General features: G+C 35.2%; 1 protein-coding gene across 3 annotated transcripts in view; it reads left to right on the top strand.

Annotated features, from left to right (window-relative positions):
- Positions 1 to 17,044, top strand: part of TRMT1L (tRNA methyltransferase 1 like) — a 38,054-nt gene extending 21,010 nt beyond the window's left edge. For all 3 annotated transcript variants that reach the window (XM_046680708.1, XM_046680706.1, XM_046680707.1), the window contains exons 8-15: positions 814 to 1,063; positions 1,679 to 1,891; positions 3,185 to 3,375; positions 9,626 to 9,704; positions 12,406 to 12,572; positions 13,269 to 13,331; positions 15,555 to 15,681; positions 15,785 to 17,044. In XM_046680708.1, the coding sequence (XP_046536664.1) occupies positions 814 to 1,063; positions 1,679 to 1,891; positions 3,185 to 3,375; positions 9,626 to 9,704; positions 12,406 to 12,572; positions 13,269 to 13,331; positions 15,555 to 15,681; positions 15,785 to 16,037 (1,343 nt within the window). In that variant the 3' untranslated portion in view covers positions 16,038 to 17,044. The remainder of the gene's footprint in view (positions 1 to 813; positions 1,064 to 1,678; positions 1,892 to 3,184; positions 3,376 to 9,625; positions 9,705 to 12,405; positions 12,573 to 13,268; positions 13,332 to 15,554; positions 15,682 to 15,784) is intronic.
- Positions 17,045 to 23,343: the final 6,299 nt, after the last annotated feature.

Raw genomic sequence — 23,343 nt, 5'->3', positions numbered from 1 at the left:
TATTTCACAAGCTTGTTATAACAATATGAAAATATATGTAAAGACCATGGCACATAGTAGATGTTAATTTTTTACATTTATGAGGCACATATATGGAGAAGATGGTCAATACTTCCTGTGTATATGGGATTTTCTAATCCATATTGGCTGGGCTTGTGTCACTATCTCCCATTTAGTAATGAATGTTCCTTATGCTTAATCCAGTAGGCATGGAAAGCCTATGAGAAGAGGCTTTCTTGGTCTGATTTCTTCTTGATCATTTGTTTACGTATACAAGGTTGTTCCTTTTAATTCACAATGATGCTGTTGTGCAGTATTTGAAAAGTGTTGATCCAGGAAAGTTGTTTTGAGATTTTGGTACATTGGGATAAAATTCAGCAAGAAGGGTTCCATCTTCCCATCCTCCCTTCAAGCAGAGTAACCCCACTCTTACTCATATTGTATATTGACTTTGTATGTAAGATTTTGTTTGAAAAAGTGTTCCATTGTAAGAAAAAAGAAAAAAACCCTTCTATTCTCCAAAATAAAGAACATACATGGAGATTTTATTTGAACAGAGATCGTAGAAAAGTTTTGTAAGAAATATTTAATGAAAATTTCTTGGACACATTTTTTTGTGGTAATACAAAGGCTTCCGAGGCTTTGTAATGAGAAAGTAGAATACGAATTATTTATGAAATAAATATGAAAATATTAAGATTTTGAAACAGTTTGTTTTTGTTATTCATAAAATTGCATTCTTTATTATCATATTGTTTTTATTCTTTAATTATTACAATTTAAAAACTCATTTTTCTTCCCATTTCTCCTAAGGGATAATGGGATTACAATGGGCAAAACGTCTCGGAAATGCAGTCAAGGTTACAATTAATGACTTGAATGAAAACTCGGTGACATTGATTCAGGAAAACTGCCATTTAAACAAATTGAAAGTGGTGGTGGACAGGAAGGAGAAGGAAGACACTGATGATATTCTTGAAGAAGGAGAGGAGAACCTTGGTAATATTGAGGTGACCAAAATGGATGCCAATGTACTGATGCATTTGAGATCTTTTGATTTCATGTAAGTGAAAAGAATTTGCTGTGTCACTTTCTAAACTGACCTGGATTTGGGGGCCCAGGGTGAGGAGTTAAAAATTAAGATAGTTTGGGGGCCAGCCTGGTAGCGTAGTGGTTAAGTTCACGTGCTCCACTTCAGCAGCCTGGGGTTCACAGGCCCGGATCCCAGGCATGGATCTACACACTGCTCATCAAGACATGCTTTGGGGGTGTCCCACATACAAAATAGAGGAAGACTGGCACAGATGTTAGCTCAGGGCCAACCTTCCTCACTAAAAAAAATAAATAAATATGACAATTTGTTGTTGTTTGTTTAAATTAATACAGTTTTTGGCATTGGCCTAAGAAATGCAATAAGAACATTTTCTAGCATTTGAAATAAAATGCCTCAACATGACAACTTTTCCTCTAAACTTGCTTTTACATTTTTTTTTACATTTTACGTCTCACATATTGTATGATCATTGTATTATTTACTTTAAAAACAGAATTATGTATTTAAAATAGATTTGTAAAGTACTTTTGAATCCATGGGATTTTATCATTAGAAATAATGACAGTGGTATAATTTTGGATACTAGTATGATTTTAAATATGTCTGTATTCTTTTTGATTTTAGACACCTTGACCCTTTTGGAACGTCAGTGAACTATCTAGATTCTGCATTCAGAAACATAAGAAACCTTGGCATAGTGTCAGTGACTTCTACAGATATCAGTTCTTTATATGCCAAGGCACAACATGTTGCCCGGCGTCACTATGGTTGTAACATTGTCCGAACAGAATATTACAAGGAGCTAGCAGCTAGAATTGTTGTAGCTGCAGTGGCAAGGTACCAAGTTGTCAACAGTGTGCATGTGTGTTTGGGTATATGATAAAAAGAGATAATATTACAAGAAGTGCTTATCTCATTTTTCAAAATATGCCCAAAATACAAATTCTGTATTCCACATCTGTAATCTTGATTTGTGTAGTAATCTTATATCTGTTAGAATTTGATAGAAAAGCTTTGCCTAAAATAGTCAGTTTACTCTCCAATTTAAAATGTTATTAAAATAAAATAGGAGGAAAAGATAGAAATGAAAGTTAATTGCAAATCAGTTTATTTCAACAAGGTAGGGTAGCTAGGAGCTAGCGCTATGAAAAGGGAAAGCAAAGATTGCTTTTAGATTTCGAAACAATCATTTTTTTATGTCTATTTCATCTTATCTTCTTTGTTTACATAGTTTGAATAAAATGATGGCTTATAAACTCGATTCAGCAAAATGATCTTACCTACGAAACAAAAATTTCTCTCTCTTTCTTAGCAGGATTTCTAAACAATTTGTTTTGAGCACCCGTTTTATGCAGAATATGCTAGAGAATAATATAAATGGACATTGAGAGTATAGATAATAGATGATCAGCCAGCTCACTCAATAGCCCCAACACTAGTTTCACAGCATTTAGATTGAAATTCCTATCTCAGCATAAATACAGATTATTAGACTTCATAGACCTTTAAGATTATTCCTAATTAACTGAAAACTCTGATGTTCAGTTTGTTCATGCCAAGGACCTACTATACATACTCAAAAATTTTTATACTGTAACGTCAACAAATTCACATACATACATGTGAACTAAGTTTAGTGTATAACTGCAGAGGGGAAACTAAGTACAGAAATAGTGTACCAAGTAGAATTTAACTCAAGTCTGTAAAATTAATAGTGGCGAGGACTTTGCCTATTCATCTTTCACTGAATATTTAGCAGCTAGCACACTATCCTGCATGTAGTTAGTACTCAGTAAACGTACATTGTTTGCAAGAAACTTCTATTAAAAAAATAGATGAAAATGAAGAAAGGTGGTGGTGATGAGAAGAAACAAAGCAACACTGAAAAGCAGCGACTATAGCTCTATTGGGAGGCTCTCGCGAGGGAAAAGTCTAGTTACCAAAGACCCTGCCAAGCAGCGTTGACTTCCTAGGTTTCAATGTGTGTAAAAGCACTGCCACAAAGGATTGAATTCTCCTTATTTTCCCATGACTGACCCACAGTGTACTGTCCAGGTTCGTATTGTCAGTATAATGCCAAACAAAGGAAAAGGATAAGCCCCCAAAGTAACTTTAAAAACTTTTTTCCAGAGCTGCAGCCCGATGTAACAAAGGCATAGAAGTGCTGTTTGCAGTGGCTCTGGAACATTTTGTTTTGGTGGTTGTGAGAGTTTTGAGGGGGCCTACTTCTGCAGATGAAACAGCCAAGAAGATTCAGTACCTGATCCATTGTCAGTGGTGTGAAGAGAGAATTTTTCAGAAGGATGGTAATATGGTAGAAGGTAAATTCAAGTTTCTCTTGGCTGTATATTGTGTTTAATTTATGTATAAGCCTCCAATGAATAAGCCTTTTTCACATCCCTAATTATACATATTGTTGTCCTTTGATTTTAAAGATTACAGTGCTAACTTTATTTCCTAAACTGGATTTCCTTTCATCAACAGACAAGACATTCCTGTGAGTTTATTAAAGTTGTTTACTCATGCTATACAATTTGTGCTCTCTAGCCCTGCCTTCTATTAAAATGCCTAGAAATAACTTAGTTTCCACTGTCACTAATTTCAGGAACGTAAGTCAGATTACCTCTTTGTCTAGGCTATCTTAAATCATTAATTTAATTTTATAAAAATAATTTTCATGTTTCTGGGTGAATATAAAAGCCTTCAGTTATAAAATTCATTCAGTAGACATTTATTGAGCCTCTACTATATGCCAGGCTTGGGGAATCCAGGAAAAGGATGTGGTTTATGCCCTCTAAAAGCTGTTTCTCGTTTGTTTTTCTGGGACATAGAAACAGTTACCTCTTATTTTCTGTTGGGTTCTTGGCATTTTTTAATATGGATTTTTAAGAATTCTTTATATGTTAGAGTTTAACCCTTGTGATATGAGTTGCAGATATTTTTTTCTCATTTTTCACTTGTGTTTGCATCTATTTTTTTAAAATCTTTCATGCAGTTCTCATTGTTGCTGTTATTAATCAAACTTTTCTGTATTCTAGATTTTGTTTACAGTTAGAAAGAGCTTTCCTATTCCTAAATTATTCAAGGAAGGTTATGTTTTATTGAATAGTCCACTTCTTCTCCACTGATTTGAGAATACCATCTTTATCTTATTCTAAAGTCGCACATACTTGAGTTTGTTTCTGAATTTTCTATTCTGTTCCAGTGGTTGGATGTCTATTCATATACCTCTACTGCACTGTTCGGATTATAGCAGATTTGTAGTGTTGTTTAATGTCTGTTAAGGCAATCCCTCCTCAAAGCTCTATTTTCAGAATGTTTCTGATATTGGATCCTTTTTTCCTCTTAGTAAAAAAGTAAATAAATAAACTAGTTGGTATTTTATTTTGATCACATCAAATTAAGGAGGATACATATTGTTGTGGTCTTGAAGCTTCCTAAGAACCTGGTATGCTTTTCATTTGTCCAGGTACTTTTGCTATGATGTTAACTGATAGTGGCAATGGAAGGCATCCTCTCATGTTCCTTATTTTAGTTCCTACTGGTACTTTCTGATTCAAGAATGAATCTGAGATATATCTGTCACTTATCATGTTAAGAAAGTATCATTCATTTCCAGTTTTATTGTATTTGGTCAAGATGTTGAATTTTGTCATGCTATCTTAGCATCTGTGGAGATGACTGTATGGTATTTCTCCTTGGATCTATTATTTTGATTAATTTGATTAATTGTAATAAAATTTCCCGATATTAAATCACTCTGGCTTTCTAGAATACTCTATCAGGAAGTACTTTCTTAATATGGATTCTATTTACTAAACATTTTAAAAGGGTTTTTTTCAATATTTATAACTGAGGTAGTATATAGTTTTTCTTTTTAGTGTAGTTTTGGTTGCGCTTTGGAATCAGTTTAAACTCCTTTCAGAAAGAATTTAGAGTGTCGGCCCCATGGCTAAGTGGTTAAAGTTCTGCATGCTCCACTTTGGCGGCCCATGTTTGTGGGTTTGGATCCCAGGCGTGGACCTACTCCACTCATCAACCATGCTCTGGAGGCTTCTTACATACAAAGTGGAGGAAGATTGGCACAGATGTTAGCTCAGGCTAATCTTCCTCAAGCAACAACAACAAAAAAAAAAAAAAAGAAGAAGATTGGCCATGGATGTTAGGTCAGGGTGAATTTTCCTCACCAAAAAAAAAATTAAAAAAAAAAAAGAATTTGGAACTTTTCCCTTTTTTCAATGCTTGGGAACAGTTTAACTAGCATCAGAATTATTTGTTTATTAAAGGTTTAGCAGTATTCATCTAGCTTTTCTAATTCATTTACATAGAGTTGAGCCAAGTGGTGTCTAATGATTCTTTTTAATTTCCTTGGTTTCTGTGGTTATATTCTCCTTATTTTTTTATTTTTAATATTTGTTCTTTTTGCCTTTTTTCTTGACTACATTAGATACTGGTTTATCTATTCTGTTGTTGTTTATTGTCTTTTTCTTTTTGGTGAGGAAGATTCACCCTGAGCTAACATTTGTGCCAATCTTCCTGTATTTTGTGTGTGGGTTACTGCCACAGAATGGCTGCTAACGAGTGGTGTAGGTCTATGCCCAGGAACCAGACCTGGGCCACCAAAGCAGAGCGCACCAAACTTAACCACTAGGTCATGGGGCTGGCCCCTATATATTGTCTTTCTTAATGTTTGCTTTTGTAGTAGTAAATATATACTTCTGTAATACGGATGTATTGATTTTAAGTAATATACTGTGGCTTCTTGGTGTCATAAATGAGGTAATCAGCCTCCCATTTTCCATTTTCCCTTACTAACTTTTGTTCATTATACCATTTGTATGTTACTAGAATATGTAACATTTATATTCTTTTTGCCAATATAATCTACACATTAAATATATTCAGTGCTCATCATCAATCTTCTTGCCATAATTTCTCTAATCATCTTTTAGTTGGCTAAATTTAACTTTCTGCGTTTAGTTAAGAGGGTTCATGGGGAATATACTACTTGATTTCTTACTTGTTTAGAGCTCACTGTTCATAGCTTTATACTTCACTCCCCTGAGACTGTTCTCCCACTCTAGTTTGGGTTGTTTGTTTTCTAAGTCTGCTGAAAGCTGTTGCCCTTGGGCTTCCTTTTAACCATCATCCTGGAAATTTTCTTTGGCTTCTTGTGATGAATCTCCTCTGTCTTGTATCTTTATGTATTTTCCACTTTCCTTGTTTACTTTCTCGTTTTGAATGAATGCTTTTTCCTGTAGCTTCTTGAGAAGGATAGCATGGCCAGGTATAGAAGTCTAGGTTGGAAATTGTTTTTCCTCAGAATGTTTAAGGTATTATTCCATTCCATTCCGTTATTCCACAATTATTCCACTGTATATTCCAGTGTTTAAGGTATTATTCCATTGTCAATAGACCATGACTTCTGTCTATTCCATATATTGATAAGTCTGCTATTGTTCTTATATCTAGTCCTTTGTGGTTTTTTCCTCTCTTAAAATGCTCTTAAAATATCTTTTCTTTACCCAATATTCTAAAATAATTTTGTGGTATGAATTCCTCTTTTTAAACTCATCATGCTGGACAACATGTGAGCCCTTTTAAGTTGGAAACTTGAGTTCTTCAGTTCTGGGAAATTTTTTTGTATTATTTCTTTGATAATTTTCTTCTCTCAATTTATGTCTGTTTTCTCTTCCAGGAACTCTTTTTCCTTATATGTTGGATCACCTAGATAGATCCTCTAATTTTTTTTTATATCTCTACTATTCATTTCTTTGACATTTAATTCTACTTTCTAGATTTTCTTGATTTTTATTTTCCAACTCTCCTATTTAAATTTCTGTCACCTTTTGTTCATTTCTAAGAGTTATTTCATATTTTCTCATTGTTTCTTTATTAGTAGTGTCCTATTATTTCAGAGATGCAAAGTCTAATCTTACATTTCTAAGAATATTTGATTATATTTGGGTATATTTTATGTATGGGAGAGGACAGGGTTTTTTCATCTTGTTTATTTTTGTATTGTTGTTGCTGTTATTTTGTTGTTTTAGTCCTTCTGTTTCCTAACTATTTCTCTTTTGTAATTTTGTTCTCTTTTGTGGTAGATCTCAAATGTCTAGTGGCCTCTGGTTGTCCACACTAAAAGCTATTTGGAAGCACTTGGAGTAGGGCTTATAACCTGATGGATTTTACTGTAATGAGAAGGCACCAATCTGCCTTTTCACTAGGAGATCACCCAAACACCAGTAAATGTATGTAGGTCTTTCTCCTGGATTGGTTTTTCTAGAGAGGAATCTTTCAATCTTCTGTCAGCTTTCTAGGAGCCATGTTGGGGAAGAAGACTAGGTCTTACCATTTATGCATACTTTTGCTTAGTCTCTTTCTTTTCATACGCCTCCTCACCCTCAAATATGACAAATGCCCCTGGTCCCAGATCCTTGATGGTTCAGCCTTATCTAAGATTAACTTCATCTTTTGGAATGGGGAAGACTTAGAAGCCAGACTGTAGGTATTAGAGAGGAAGATTAGGAGTCTTAATTCAACCTCTTAAAAAATTTTAACCAGGCCTCTTTTTTGCAGTACCACTCTATACCCATCTTCAGAGACAATCAGTACCATTCATTCTCAGGCTTTTCTGGGGTCCTACAATGCCAGTGTGCTTCCAGCTTTGTTGGTAGCCCATCTACCCATTTCAGGCTTAGGCTTTCTCTGGCCTACTAAATCAGTTATCTCCTTGTGTATCTGATTCCCACTTCTGACATTTTATTGACATCTCTCATCATCTTTTGTTACCTCCTTTCCCATTATCTTTGGGGTTTGAATTTTATTCCTTTGCTCTCATTTTAATAGTGCTTTAAGAGACAGCAGAGATGAAGTATGTGTTCTATCCATTACATTTAAATAGAAGTCTCCCAGTATTTTTTGATTCATCTGGAGTTGCTTTTTTAGCCTATATACAGTGACATGGAAATACTAGTTTTCTTTCTTTCTTCACCCCTTCATTTTTTTTTGCTGAGTAAGATTTGCCCTGAGCTAATATCTGTTGCTGGTCTTCCTCTATTTTGTATGTGAGCTGCCACCATAGCGTGGCCACTGACAGATGAGCAGTGTAGGTCCATGCCCAGGAACTGAACCCAGGCCGCCAAAGTGGTGTGTGCCAAACTTAAGCACTAGGCTACAGGGGCTGGCCCTACCCCTTCATTTTTTGCTACTGGTAACTTGAAATGATAGCCCTGACCCCTCAGAGAGGGAATTTGCTGATGTTGACACAGCACTGAGAAATCCTAGGCCAGGAGCTTGGGAAGAGACATAAGTTTGTATGATGGGAGCATTTTGCAAAGTGCATCAAGAAACAAACTGACTAATACAAATTCATGTGTGCTGCCTGCCTGTGGTAAGTGGGTATTAATGACAAAACCATAACTGTAAATGGCCCTAATTTGAGTAATACTTCCTATAGTATTTGTAATTTGGTTATTTAATGGTTCCAGGGAAGATTTCTTGAATATATTCATGTAATGTTTGAGGAACATAGTTTTCAGCAAAGCTAATGTCGATAACCACACTTTCCCTTAACACCTAGAGTTAAACAATACTAAAAAGTTGACCCAGGAACAGTGAGGGAAACCTTTAAGTAAATCTGAAATAAGATCTCACAACTGTGTATTTACACTATTTAATTGCATTGAATAACAGAGTGATATTGAATAGCAGGAAGCTGTAGATCTGTGTCTCTGCCACCATAGCCCTGGGTTCTGGGTATATGTAGGACTGACTGATCAAATCAGGCCATTCCAGGACAGTGAATGATCAGCCCAGGAATGGCCCGAGGGAAGGTAGTTGGAGAGAGTCTAATTTAAAATGACTATTCTGGGCCTGAAGTGAACTGAAAAAGTCCATAGTACAATAATTTTGCCCCATTTGGGAAACTAAGAAGAGCACACGTACCTCCCCAGTTTCCTTGTGGTTATATCAGGCCTCTCATTGCTCTTTAAACTGAATTAGTTTCTTCTAGCCTACACTTTGGGAGCTGAATATGAATCAAGCCTAGGAACAGAGTAATTGATACTCTTCCCAATTGCAGAAGAGTTAATTTGTGAGAAATGTCTTTATTTTGGTGAGATGTTGGTTACATGGGTACATATATTTGCGAAATGTATACATTCACATAAAATGTACACATTCTATTACATGTAAATTATACCCCAATCAGTTGATTTTAAAATATGGATATCTTGTGGACTTTATAAGACTTTGTCCTACTTAAATTATTTCATGTAGTATAGTGTCTAAAAGCTAGTAAAAAGTTATATCCCTAATAAGCCATTTAACATGGATTTCTACAACTTCTCTTAAGCTTTAATCCTCTGATCTGTATAATTGAGATTTTAATAGTACCTACTTTACAGCTGTAAGGATTAAATTTTTTTTAAACATATAAAATGCTTAGCACAATACCTGGCACATAGTAGATCCTCAGTATATAGTAGCTTCAAATTATTATTAATATAACAATTACTACAATTTACATTGTCATTTCTCCTTTGATTTCTCTTTTTATTGTCTTCGCAGAAAACCCATATAGACAGCTGCCCTGTAACTGTCATGGAAGCATGCCTGGAAAGACAGCAATAGAACTTGGACCTCTATGGTATGTGATTAAGCATAATAATATATTCAAAATTGATTTATGTATTGATTTGATTGTTGACTTTTGATTATGTGTGGTAAAAGACAAGCAAATTTAGATTCAGGTTTTTTTTAAGTCTAGGCAAATAATTATGACTCTCCACCTGAGGTGTTGTCTGTTTTCAGATTTTTCTATACCATTATTCTCCCAAGTTTGTAGCAGCACTAAGAGGCAGTAGGATCAAAGAGAAGCCTGGCTGATCTGCAGACTAGATAATTCATTTCTGAATAGTAAGAATGAGGCATTTTTCAGTGATAATTGTAGAACTAGGCTGTGATTGTAAAATGATCGTGGTTACTTTTTATAGAAGAGTCAACTAATATAAAAGGTCTTTGAGGAATCAGTTTAAAGTGAGAAGGACATGTGAAAGTAAATGTCTGCTTTGTTTTAGGTAAAGCTGTTTAGGTGGGACACAACTGCAAATATTTAATGTATGTCTGCTTTTGCATCATTAGTAACTACTAATTGTGTTTTTAATGCCTTAAAGTTGGATTGTTTTTAATCAGAATCCTTACCTTAAGCTTGTTTGTTACTAGAGATTCTTGTAGAAATTTGAGATTCTTAACAATATTGTGACAAAAATCATTACAAACTTCTACCTCATTACTTTACAAGGTCAAGGTTTAGCCTTCTGCTAAACCTAAAAATTAACCTAAATGGTAAATATGTTTGTGTTGATGCCCATTATTTTATCTTCATCCGATGTAAATACCTTTAGATTAAGAATGACCTAGCCATATGATTTCAGTTATATGTGGAATCTAAAAAAAAAAAAAACAAATTAACAAACAAAACAGAAACATACTCCAAAATACAGAGAACCTTGGGACCAGCCCTGTGGCTGAGTGGTTAAGTTTGCGTGCTCTGCTTTGGCAGCCTGGGGTTTCACTGATTCGGATCCTTGGCACAGACCTAGCACCACTCATCAGGCCAGCTGAGGCAGCATCCCACATAGCACAACTAGAAGGACCTGTAACTAGAATATACAACTATGTACTGGGGGGCTTTGGGGAGAAGAAGAAGGGAAAACAAAAGATTGGCAACAGATGTTAGCTCAGGTGCCAATATAAAAAAAAAATACAGAGAGCCAATTGGTGGTGGCCAGAGTGGGCAGGGGGAAAGGGCAAAATAGGTAAAGGGGATTAAGAGGTACAAATTTCCAGTCATAAAATAAGTAAGTCATGGGGATATAATATACAACATAGGGAATATAGTGAACCACATTGTAATTACTTTGTATGATGACAGATGGTTACTAGTCTTATCAGGGTGATCATTTTGTAATGTAAATAAATGTCAAATCACTGTGTTATACACTTGAAACCAATACAATATTGTTTGTCAACTGTACTTCAAAAAAAAAAAAAAGAGAGAATGACCCAGCCAGCCTTACTTTCTAGTACTCTCTTACCTATATCATCTGCTACACGTTGATCCTACTCACTGATCTCGAACTGGGGAGATTAAGAATAACAGATTGCTGGATCCAGAAGGAAGATCTTCTAGTCCAACTCCCTCATTTTACAGATGAGAAAATTATGGCACAGTGTTTTTAAGTGCTAGCTAAAACTGACCCCCCAAAATTACTTAGTAGTACAAGCAAGGCCAGAACTTAGGTTTTCTGACTCCCAGGACTGAGTTCTAAACCATGCCTTATGATTTCCTCACGCAAAGCCATTGTTCATGTCTTTACTCTCATCCAGAATCTCTTCCCACTTCCCCACCTCCAATTCAAATTCTACGTCCTCTTTGAAGTCTCTCCTTAGTGCTTCAATCCAAAATAATCTCTAAATTAGCTTTTAGTAAATCTTACAGTGATCACTCATTTAACATTTTAAAATCGTATATCCTTTCTTATATGTTTGCTAACCCTAATAATAATACCCACCATTCATTGAGGACATGCTTTGTACTAGGGGTTGTAGATGAGCAATCTCGTTTAATTCCCATAACAAGCCTGTGAGAGGTTTTCTTTCTCCATTTTATGATGAGGAATGTGAAACTCAAAAGCAGTAATTATTCAAGCTACTTACATAGTTAGTAAGTGGTGGAGCCAGGACAGGAATCCAGGTTTATTTGTCTGGAATTTATTTGTTTGGAATTTCATATTCTGTCCATTAAACCTGTGATTCTGAAATTAAATGAGAAGCATATCAGACTCACCCCGGGCCATTTTTTAACTACATTTCCACCACCACATGTAATTCTCATGTATCTCCCCCTGCCCCACCCCCACCATATACACAGTGGCATTAAGATTTACTGTTACTGACAGGAATATGCATTGTGAAAACCTCTGCATTACACTATGTCCCTATCTAGATCCTGGCTAGATTTATAGGCTTTTATAGGGTAAACATTGTATTCTATACTTTGGTGTATCTTCTACCACTCTATGTACCGCAGGGCTGTACACCTTATGAGGGCTCAGTAAATTCTTTTTGATTTACTGGGAATGAAATTTCCTGACTAATCCCATGATAAAAGGAGTGAGCAAATAGAAAATCAACAATTTTAAACTAAACCATAAATTCTTTTTTAATTTCAGTATTTATCTTGTAATTAATTATATCTCTTAGTTATGGTTAGATTATGGAGACTTATTTTTTTAAAGAAAATAAACATTTCTCAAACCCAGTTTTCTATTTTTTCATTTTTTCAGGTCAAGTTCCCTTTTCAATACTGGATTCCTCAAAAGAATGCTATTTGAGTCTCTTCACCATGGTTTAGATGACATTCAGACCCTAATAAAGACATTAATTTTTGAGTCAGAGTGTACTCCTCAAAGTCAGTTTTCAGTTCATGCACCTTCAAATCTCAACAAGCAAGGTGACTAATTGAACCCTAGCTTACTAGCTGACAAATTGGTTATCAAAAATACTCTATCTTCTTGATCTCTTATTTGGTGTTATAATCAAAAGCAATATAATTATAAGTAGTGTGCTTTAAGTAATCCTCTCTAATGAGTCTAATTATAATCCGTTTGTTAACTTTTTTTTTAATTGCATGGGTTTCTTCAGGTTTATAGTCATGACCCGAAATGAATAATGATTTTATTAAGGTATATATTTTTTTAGTTTTAGTAGATTAAAAGAACTAAAAGTCCATTGTGATTTTATTACCTTATATCTGCAAGAGAAACTTTAGAAATTCTGAGAATATTGTGGCCCAAATTTTGGGTAATATCCATTAAGACATGGAAGCTAGATTTACACATTGCTCAGTAAAGCTAAGTTTTTTCTCTTTTGTTTTCTCTTTAGTATAAATAGGCTTTTGTAGTTTATCTGGCTGTTGATGTAAGAGTGGGCCTATTAGACGTCCTAGCATTTTCATAAGTTATTACAAGAAGCAGATAATATAGAGGTTAAAAAATGTAATTCTTGCAGGCTGTTTTGGCCACAGAATCTCTTATGTATTCATAAAAGCAGTGTAGATAGAATTTAGTAAGCTTTTATTTAAACTTTAAATTGTTGCTTAATGTCATCCTATAAAATAGTTTATTATTCCCATTTGTTTTTATTTTAGAAGAATGTGGTGTATTTATAAAAACTACAGATGATACCACAACAGAAAATTACATTGTACAAGGTATGTATGTAAATATGTGTATATATGTACATATGTATATATCAGTGCAAAAAGGCAGATTGCAGAAGGATGGGAAGAGAAGAGACTGCTTTGGGAGCCTACTTCAAAATGCATTTTCAGCATACTATCCTGACAACGTAATTATAGTAAAACTTGTTTATCTAGCATTTGCACAGTTCAAAATGTCTATTAACATGTACTTTGTCCACATCACTAATATATGGTAATCCCCTTGAAAGAACTATAAGATCTTGAAGAACCATGTGAACCAAAATAATATCAAATTATATTTGATAAAGTTAGAGTTAAGATTAAATTTTATTCTAATTCTTTAAACTTTCTCATCAACAAATGATTTATAGCAATTCCATTGATTAACCGGAAGACGCCATTCTCTAGCTATAAGAATTTATTATATAGCCTTTCTTATAATTTGGGATGTGTGCATACTTGAAAATATAGTTGTATACTTTAAAATGTAAGCATTGCAAATTCATATCAAAAGTGTGTTGAGATTTATAATGTCAGTGCCTTACTGTCCAAGGTTTTGTTTTGCTTTCTAAAAGACAACTTTAGATTCTACATGTGTTTTGAATACAGGTAACAAGAAGAAAATAGTGTTAAGGTTGAAAGAGCAGAGAATTGTAATTACAAGATATAATTTTGTATTAGTTGCTTGGCATTTTAGTGTTGATCTTCAGAGACAAGAACACTTCCATTCCTGTTAATAGCATATGGTTTAATAACTACTGCATGCTATTTCCAACAGTCTTGTTCATTTGGCATCTTCAACTAATTTGCTAACATTCAAATCACTTAAAATGATTTATTCTACTTAATTTCTCTGTCAGAGGGAAGAAGACATTATAGTATATTGTAAAGAGCATTAGATTTAAGAGCCTCATTCTGCTTCTTTGTGTTGTTCTGTAACCTCAGGCAGGTCCCTCATCTTTGGCAGGGTTGTCTTAAAATCCTTTTTAGAATAAAGTAAAACCCAAGTTTTAAAAATATTTAAAATCTCTGAAACTTTGTCATATAAAAATTCAGAGAATTAAACTAATTTCTAAACATATAAAACCTTTGATGATAGAAAATACCATGCCAAAAAAATCCATGTACTGCTGACGATAGTCATTATTAAGGTATTAGATTTTTAGTCTCAGACTTTCCTAGCGCTTGTACTAAATATGGAGTAAATATGCCTTCTTAGAAGATTTCGTGCAAGGGTATAATCAGGTTTTAATTACCTGATTTAATGGAGGAGCCCTGAGTTTTGTTTTTGTTTTATGCAAAATGGCAACAGTTCAACAATAATTTATATTTATCTTTGAATGCAATTTATCATTTTCATGCATCAAATTTGCCTTCTGAATACCTTTGCTTAAGTGAATGTTAATTGTTTTTTGTGAAGAATTAAGATTTGGCCGTAACATCCATATATAAATAACTAAGAGTTGAACATTCAGCAAAATCTCATTTTAATAACTTGGATATCTCAATTTTCTTCCTTTTGTGATTTTTGGAAGGATACATTGCTAGAAACTTATTTGCTAGCTTCCTTTCACTTAAAATGGAAAGGCTACATACTGTGGTCAGTAGTAGGCAATGATCATACATTGTACCTTTATAAGTTTCTGTATCCAAGCCCTTGAGACTTATTCTGTTTTTGTTTTATGTTCACTGAAGACATACTATGTATCAAATATTGGCCTTCAGTAGAGAGTACAATTATAAAAATGAAGGACAGTATCACCAGGAACTTAGAATATAATTTGGGAAGAGAGGACTTAACACACATAAAAGACCTACACACATGAAACAAGAAAAAATGACCGAACTTAATCAAACCCTGAGTAGTGTGGTACTGACAGTAACGAAATTTCTCGGGTGATCGGCCCAGAATTCATAAATGGCTTTCTGCAGGAGATGGAAATAAAATTGAGGCTTGAAATTGAAGAAGGTAGAAAGGAGGTTCTGACTCAGCAAACAGTTAAATATTAAAATTACATGGGTGAAGGATAGTGAAAATATCAAGAATAAGTATTTTATTCTTATAATAAAAGTTATCTTAGTATAACAATTAAGATTGAATAGATAGGTTGAAATGGTATGTATCAGAGGATTTAGACTTGAGACAGTATATAGTTATAAAAGTATTTGGTTTGTAATATTTAAGAGAATGCTAACTTTGTGTATGTGTGTGTCTATATGTGTATGTTTCAGGAAAGAGAAAAAGTAATGAAACAAGCACAAATTTAGCCAAGAGGCAAAAGACTGATGTCAATACTGAACATCCTCCCTTTTATTACAACATCCACAGACACAGCATTAAAGGAATGAACATGCCAAAGTAGGACAGCCAGTGAATGGCAAAGTGTATATTTTATATTTTAATGCTATTGTGATTTAAATATACAAGAACCTCATTATTTTTTTTCCTTTCCTTGCTGCAGGTTAAAAAAGTTTTTGTGCTATCTTTCTCAAGCAGGCTTTCGAGTAAGCCGAACTCATTTTGACCCAATGGGTGTTCGTACAGATGCACCCCTGATGCAGTTTAAATCTATCCTTTTAAAGTACAGCACCCCCACCTACACTGGAGGACAGTCGGAGGGCCACGCCCAGTCAGCATCCGAAGATACAGTAGCTGACAGAGTTGAAATGTCAGTGAAGGACAAAGCAGAAGCAAGTGGTTGCAGAAGATGGTAAATGCAGAAGAGTTTATTCCCAGTTATCTGTTTAGATGGCCTAATAGTTCTCTATTCCAACTGTAGTTCTTTTTCTATTCTTTCAATTCAGTGGTGTAAAAATAAAAAACATTGCTGTTTCATTCAAAAAATTAGCTGTTTCTAACTTAGCTGATTTGGGAACTATGCTCTCCAAGTTTTTCTTATTTTAAAGAAAACTTAAAGTTCTAGTGGAAACATTTCATATGAAGCCAAGTTTATAACTGAGATCACCCTAGTGTTTAATAACTCAGAAAATGTTCACATGCAGAGTGTTGGGAATTTTATGTTATGGAAGCCATCCTTTCTGAATCACAGCACTACTTAAACTGATTCGTGATGTTTGTTATTCTGTTTGTAGTGTTGTACAAAATGAAGCCAGAAGCCTGTCACGTATTGGAATGACCCAGAATAGAACAGGAAGAACAGGGTCCATTCAGGTCACTAATGTATTTCACAATTACAAAGCTAAAATATGTTCCCAATTTTAAGAAATCATACCTCTCCCCACGTTTATCTTTTAATTTATTACTAGCTTTTGAGAAATTAAATACCTTCCTGAGATAGAAATACATTTTTCTTATAAGTTTAAGGTCTAGATGACTAAACTTCAGAGTAAGAATTTGTCAAAGTAAATTGAGACCGTTGTTCTAATATAATAGTTGTTCACAAGCACTGAAATTCTTGAAGAGGAGAAATTTTGTTGTAAATTAAACAAATTGGGTGATCTCAATTGCCTCACTTAATACACGTACAATATTCATTTGCTTGGTTGTGCTACCTCTCAGAAGTAAAACTTGTCACCTTATGAACTTATGAATTGAGGCTTTTTTGGTTTGGGGGGTGGTTTTTTTTGTTGTTGTTTAGTTTGGTTGTTTTTTTTGATCTGTGTATGTGCTAATTTTGTGTATAAGTATCCCAGGCTAACATGACAATGAAAATTAGTTCGAAAAAATCTTGTTTCCATTAATAAATATTGTTCTTGCTTCATTTGAATGTAAGAATTTGGATGAAAGGATTTGGTATAAAGTTTAGGTTTTTGTCTAAAGGATTTAATCCATATTTACCATGAAGTATTTCTCAGATGAAGTAACTTTTTACAAGCATTCAGCTTGGGGGATGGAGAGGGGGTTATAACTGAAAGGCTTAAATACACTACATCAGAAAAAAGCATGCCCATGACATATACAGAAATCCAGGGGGTGAGGCTTACATCAACATAGAATATTAATTTAGCAGAAATAAAGGAAAATTTCTTTGTTATTACAGCATAGTCCTAGGAGGATGTTTTTCCTTTTCTCCCATTAATGGAATCATACATTTTAGTAAAATAAAGGAATAGGTGAAATGCAAGTTAGTTTCTATAATGGCCATAAAAACACCACTATGATTCTTGCCACTTAAAATTATAACTCACAAATGAGCACAAAAGGAAATAATAGTTATTAGTTACTTTTTTTAGTTTGTGTAGTTAAAAAAAATTACTATAAATCCAGAAGGCAAACCAGTACTTGGATCATTTGATTTAATACTTATTGTTAAATTGAATATCAGCCTCAAATTTTGCTAAATGCTATCAGCATGACATATTTTGATCAGTGATGAAGTTGGGTTTTATGCCAGGAGCCTAATTTGATATAGAAATATTTAAATATAGAAATATTAAAATCATATTTTAAATATGTGTATTCATTTCACATATACAGGCAAATATCCTGAAGAAAGTTTGGTAGGAAGTAGTTGGAACTCTGTAAAGGTACTGTATCAAGCTAAAGAGGAAATACTTTTAAAATTCCGTTTAGCTCTACATTAGCACCTTGTCCCCGTAACAGTAGTAATTTGGGACACTGCAAATGTTGACGACATTGTAAAGTAATATCAGTTGTAACCTTCCATTACAATTTAGTAAACACAAGAAACCAGTTCTTACTCCACTGTGAGGAAACCAGTGTCTTGACTCTGCTAGTTGCTTATGTTAATATTCAAACCATACACTCAGGAAATGGGGAAAGAATCATGAGATGGGTTTGGGGGCCACTGTGGTGGATTTGGGTTAAAACTCCGTTTATTACCCGACTTCCATTAGATTCCACTCTGAATAAATGTGTGATGTTCTGTTTTCCAGAAATTAGAACTAACTCAAGACCAGTTTGGTAATCACAAAAGGTCTAGGAATTTCTTTCCTTGTTGCGTAATGGCTCTAGTAAGTGACCACAGGTTACTTAGGAGAAGGCTAAGAGAAACATACATAATACATACTTGTGATGTTATGGCAGGGTCCTTTCTCAAATGGTTCTGGGACTGTGAATTAAATCAGGCCTGGGAATTGGGTAAGGGATCATGACTACTGTGGAAGCTCAAGTCAGACCTATAATTTTCAGCTACATAAATAAATAGGACCACTTTTGTCCTTTGAATCACAATAATCAATTTGCCAAGGCCAAAAGATCCCTGCGTCAGACTATCCTGATCATCCTGTCAGCCCTACTGCCTGTTACAGTAACTATCCCCACCTTTCTAGTCTAGCAATTAAGGGAACTTCTGGGTTTCCGACACTGCAGGCTTGGCAGTGCCCGTTGAATCAGGGAGTCCATTTCAATTGAAGCATCTCCCACTCGCATCCCTGGCCTACAGTCTACTGTAAAGCTTTTCAGGGGTACTAGTTCTCTGCTCACCAGTGTATTTCTCAATTGTCTTGGTAAAGAGAGTCAACTGGGCTCTCATGAGGCACACAGTGAGAGATGGGTGAGCAGATCATACCTAATAAATCCTCTTCAACATTCCCCCTTCCAAGTCTTTGATTTCTTCCCTCTACATTATATCAAGGAATTTCTAACATCTCACCTTCGATTTAGATGAGCCACTGCTAAGTAAAAATTTCTCTCAATCAAATAAACAAAACCATGCCAAACTGTTCAAGCTGACAAACTGAGCCAGAATCTCCAGTATAAGTGTACATGTATCAATAATTTGACCCAGTTTAAAATTGTTCCAGGCCAGCCCTGATGGCCTAGTGGTTAAAGTGTGCTTTGCTTCAGCAGCCCGGGTTTGGTTCCCAGGAACAGAACCACACCACTCATCTGTCAGTAGCCATGCTGTGGCAGCAGCTCACCTAGAACTAGAAGGATTTACAACTAGAATATATACAACTAGGTACTGGGGCCTTGGGGAGGAAGAAAGAAGAGGAAGATTGGCAACAGATGTTAGCTCAGGGTGAATCTTTCCCAGCAGAACAAAGAAAATTACGTTTCTTCCTTCAAGATCCAACATATTCAGAATCTAGTTCCATGGGTTTTCTCCACTTATTATCAGTATATATGATCAAAAAAGCATTTTCAGGTCACACTTTGTATTTGTCCCTCAAGACATGCTGGGATCTGACTCTAATTATGTCCCAGAGGCAATGAGGGATTGTAGGGATAGAGCATACGGGCTGCTCCTTGAAGTGAGGTTATTAAGGGGTCGTCATGGCAGCAAACATCTAAAGGGTTTTTTCCATTTCAAGTGAGGCTCAGTGGAGTTAAGGATTTAGGATACCCGTTCATCCAAATCTTTCTAAAACTTACTCCAATCCTCAGAATGCCACTCTTTCCTGACCAGTGTCTCTGCTTAAGAGAGCCAGCAAGATAGCGAATTCAGCCACTTTACAGGATCAAACCATTTCTCTTCCGACTATCTCAGCCTTAAAGTTACAGGGGAGGCTGGAAAAGTGAACATCTCACAGCTTTAGTTGTGAGATATGTTTGACTCACAGTCCAATACTTCAGTTGGTTTTAAACATTGCCCCTATCATATTTTTTAATTTCCAAATTTTTATTCTTGAATATTTCCTTTTAAAGATTTTACTTTTAATTTGTGAATGTAAGCATTTCTCTGAGATTTTATTTTTAAGGGGGTTTTTTTTCCTGCTTCCTGCATTATCTTTTTCATCTTTTCACCTTTCATCAGTTTTTATCTGTTCGTTTCAGTCTCTTTCATGTCAGAGGCTTTCATCAAATGTCTGGTGATTTGGGTGAGCTGCTTATATTTCAGTAGTTTTGTGTGCAAAGGTACAGTCTATTTACTGGTGGGCCTTACTGCAAAGTGATGGAGCAGTGCAACTTCGTTTGGGTTACCCTCAAACGTCTTGGTGGCTTTAGCCAAGAAGAATCCTCTAATCTTCTATCTAGCAGTCAACAGGTCTAAGCCTAACTGCCAGCATTCAGAGACTTAATCTGAGAAGGGAACAGGTTCATCTCACCATTCAGTATGGGGCACCCTCCAGTGTGCCTGGTGTCCCATGTCGCACACAGCTCTGGATTATTTTTTATCTTCAGTTGCCCTTCTCCTGCTGGGACAAAGGAAAAGTAGTCATGTGGTGGTGAGGGATGGTTTCTCTGGCTCGAAATACTCCTTACACACACCATTAACCTACCCCATCTCCATACCCATTTTGCACACTTGCCTTTCCAGCAATCCAGAGTCTCCAATTGTTAGGCCTTCATCCTCCTAAATCAGTTACCTATGACTGTTGACTGTCCATGTGAAAACATCTAACTTCCCAATGTGTTGACAACTGACATCTCCACAATCCTTGTCTTTGACTTCTTGAGTTTATTCATTATATATATATATATTCCTTTGGTATCATCTTAATAGTTTTGGTTTAAACCAGGCAGTTTAAATTTCAATCAACCTACTAAACAGAAAAGGTACATTTTTAGAAAATCACCTTTTCTTTCCAATTGCGCAGTACTCTCAATGTATTTTTATTACTGGTCTCCAAGTGAATAAAATTTAGTCTTAAGACTTTAGCCATCATATTTTTTGCTAAAAGATTAATTTAGCATAATTTAGTAGTACGCTTTCATCTCTGCCTTAGGAATTGCCTGCTACCCTGTGTCTAGGCCCAGAATAAGTAGTAGCCACTGTCATGGGCTGAATTGTGTCCCCCCAAAATTCATGTTGAAGTCCTAACCCCTAGTACCTCAGAATGTGATTGTATTTGGAGACAGGGTCTTTAAAGGGGTAATTTAGATTAAATGAGGTCATTGAGGAACGGGCCTAATCCGATATGACTGGTATCCTAATAAGAGATTAGGACACATACGTCCACAGAGGAAATACCCATATGAAGACAAAGGGAAAAGATGAAATCTACAAGCCATGGAGAGAGGCGTCAGAAGAAACAGCTGTACCAATGCTTTGATCTTGCACTTCCAGCCTCCAGAACTGTGAGAAAATAAATTTCTGTGGTTTAAGCCCCGCAGCCTGTGGTACTTTGTTATGGCAGCCCTAGCAGACTAATAGAGCCACCTAAAGTGGAGATTGATAATAAATGCTATACCCAATGAAAGAAAATCAGTTAAGATTGTGAGGGGTTCATTTGAAAGAAATTTAGTATAACTTAAGACCACTAAGAGAACTCTCCAATTACATTCTGCTAAAATAATCATAGTTTAGCGACACAAGTAGTTTACTTATTAAATCAATTCCTAATTAAATAAAATTACAAAAAGAAATTTGTGGTCTTTAGCTTTAAGTTCCCAAAAGCATAGCAACTAAGGCAGAATTTCTTTAACAGGAAGGAAATGTATAACCATATTCAAACAGGCCATAGTTTTACCCCAAATAAATAAATCATCTTATGAAGACATTGTTTGTAAGCACCAGAATTCATCATTAAATGCTTAAGCTGGAAGCAACCTTAAATACCATCTAACACACATCTCTAATTTTACTCGGGGACCAAAAGGTTAGTATGGTTAGACTAAGAGTATGCGGAATGGCACAGAAAGTTTTATCTGTAAATGACCCACTTGTCTTCTATAAGGAAGTTGTTTTTAAAAATAATGTCTTTATTGAGATATAAGGCACCCACCATAAATTGCACCCTTTCAAAATATCGCTTAAGGATTGTTTCAGGGGTTTTTAGAATATTCAGAGTTGTGCAAGCATCACAACTAATTTCAGAATTTCTCATTTTCATTACCCCAGTAAGAAACCCCACACGCATTCCCTACTCACTCCTCAAAGCTTGGCAATGGCTAATCTATTTTGTGTCTGCCTATTCTGGGAGAACACTTCTCCACCTTCCTGGAAGCAGAAGTCCTGTATTTAACCATTTTATATGTGGTTAGATTTGGTGTGCTAGTGGGGTCTTTTTGACATTTGTGCCTGTGATTCATAAGAGATATTGATTTGCAGGGGTTTTTTCCATGTGGTGCTTTTGTCTGGTTTGGGCACCAGAGTAATGCTAGCCCCATAGAATGAATTGGAAAATGTACCCTCATGTATTTTTTGGAAAGATTTATGAAGGATTGGTTTTAATTCTGTAAACATTTCGTAGAATTCACCAGAGTAGTCACCTGGGCCTGGGCATTTTTCTTTGTGGGAAGTTTCCCTATTACTAATTCAATCTTTTATTTAGGTCTATTCAGATTTTCAATTTGTTCTTCAGCCACTTTCAGTTTGTGTCTTTCTAGAAATTTGTCTATTTGATCTAGGTTATCTAATTTGTTGGCATACAAATTGTTCACATTATTCCCTTACGATCATTTTTATTCCTATAAGGTCAGTAATGATGTCCCTCTTTCTTGATTTTAGTAGTTTGTCTTCTTTTTTGGATCACTCTAAAGGTTTGTCAATTTTGTTGATGTTTTCAAAGAAACAGCTTTTAGTTTCATTGATTTTCTCTATTGTTTTCCTATGATGTATTTTGCTTATTTCTACTCCAATGTTTGTTGTATTTTTTCCTTGTACTTGCTTTGGAGTTAGTCTGCTCTTCTTTACAGCATCTGAAGGTGGAAGCTTGGGTTGGTAAGGCCTTCTGTGTTACGTACGCATCTGCAGCTATACGTTTCCCTCTAGGCACTGCTTTACTTCACCCCTTAAGTTCTGTTAAGCTGTGTCTTCATTTTCATTCACTTCCAAGTATTTTCTCATTTACTTTTTATTCTCCTTTGACCTGGTTTTTTTTTCCAGGAGTATTGTTTAATTTCCATTATTTGTGCACTAACCAATTTCCTTCAGCTATTGATTTCTAATTTCACTCCACTGTAGCCAGAGTCCATATACTATATATATATATTTTTTTAATTTACTGGGGCTTGTTTTCTGGCCTAGCTTATCATCCACCCTGGAGAACATTCCAGGTTCACTTGAGAATATGCATCGTACTGTAGTTGGCTGAAGTTTTCTATAGATGTTAGGTCTAGTTGGTTTACAGTGTTGTTTGAGTCTTGTTTCCTTGTTGATCTTCTGCCCTGTTGAACTGTCCACTATGAAAATACGGTATTGACATCTTCAAC

The sequence above is a fragment of the Equus quagga genome, chromosome 13 (assembly GCF_021613505.1).
Source record: "Equus quagga isolate Etosha38 chromosome 13, UCLA_HA_Equagga_1.0, whole genome shotgun sequence".
NCBI lineage: Eukaryota > Metazoa > Chordata > Mammalia > Perissodactyla > Equidae > Equus > Equus quagga.
The sequence above is the reverse complement of the archived record's forward strand: the minus strand, read 5'-3'. Positions and strand labels throughout refer to the sequence as shown.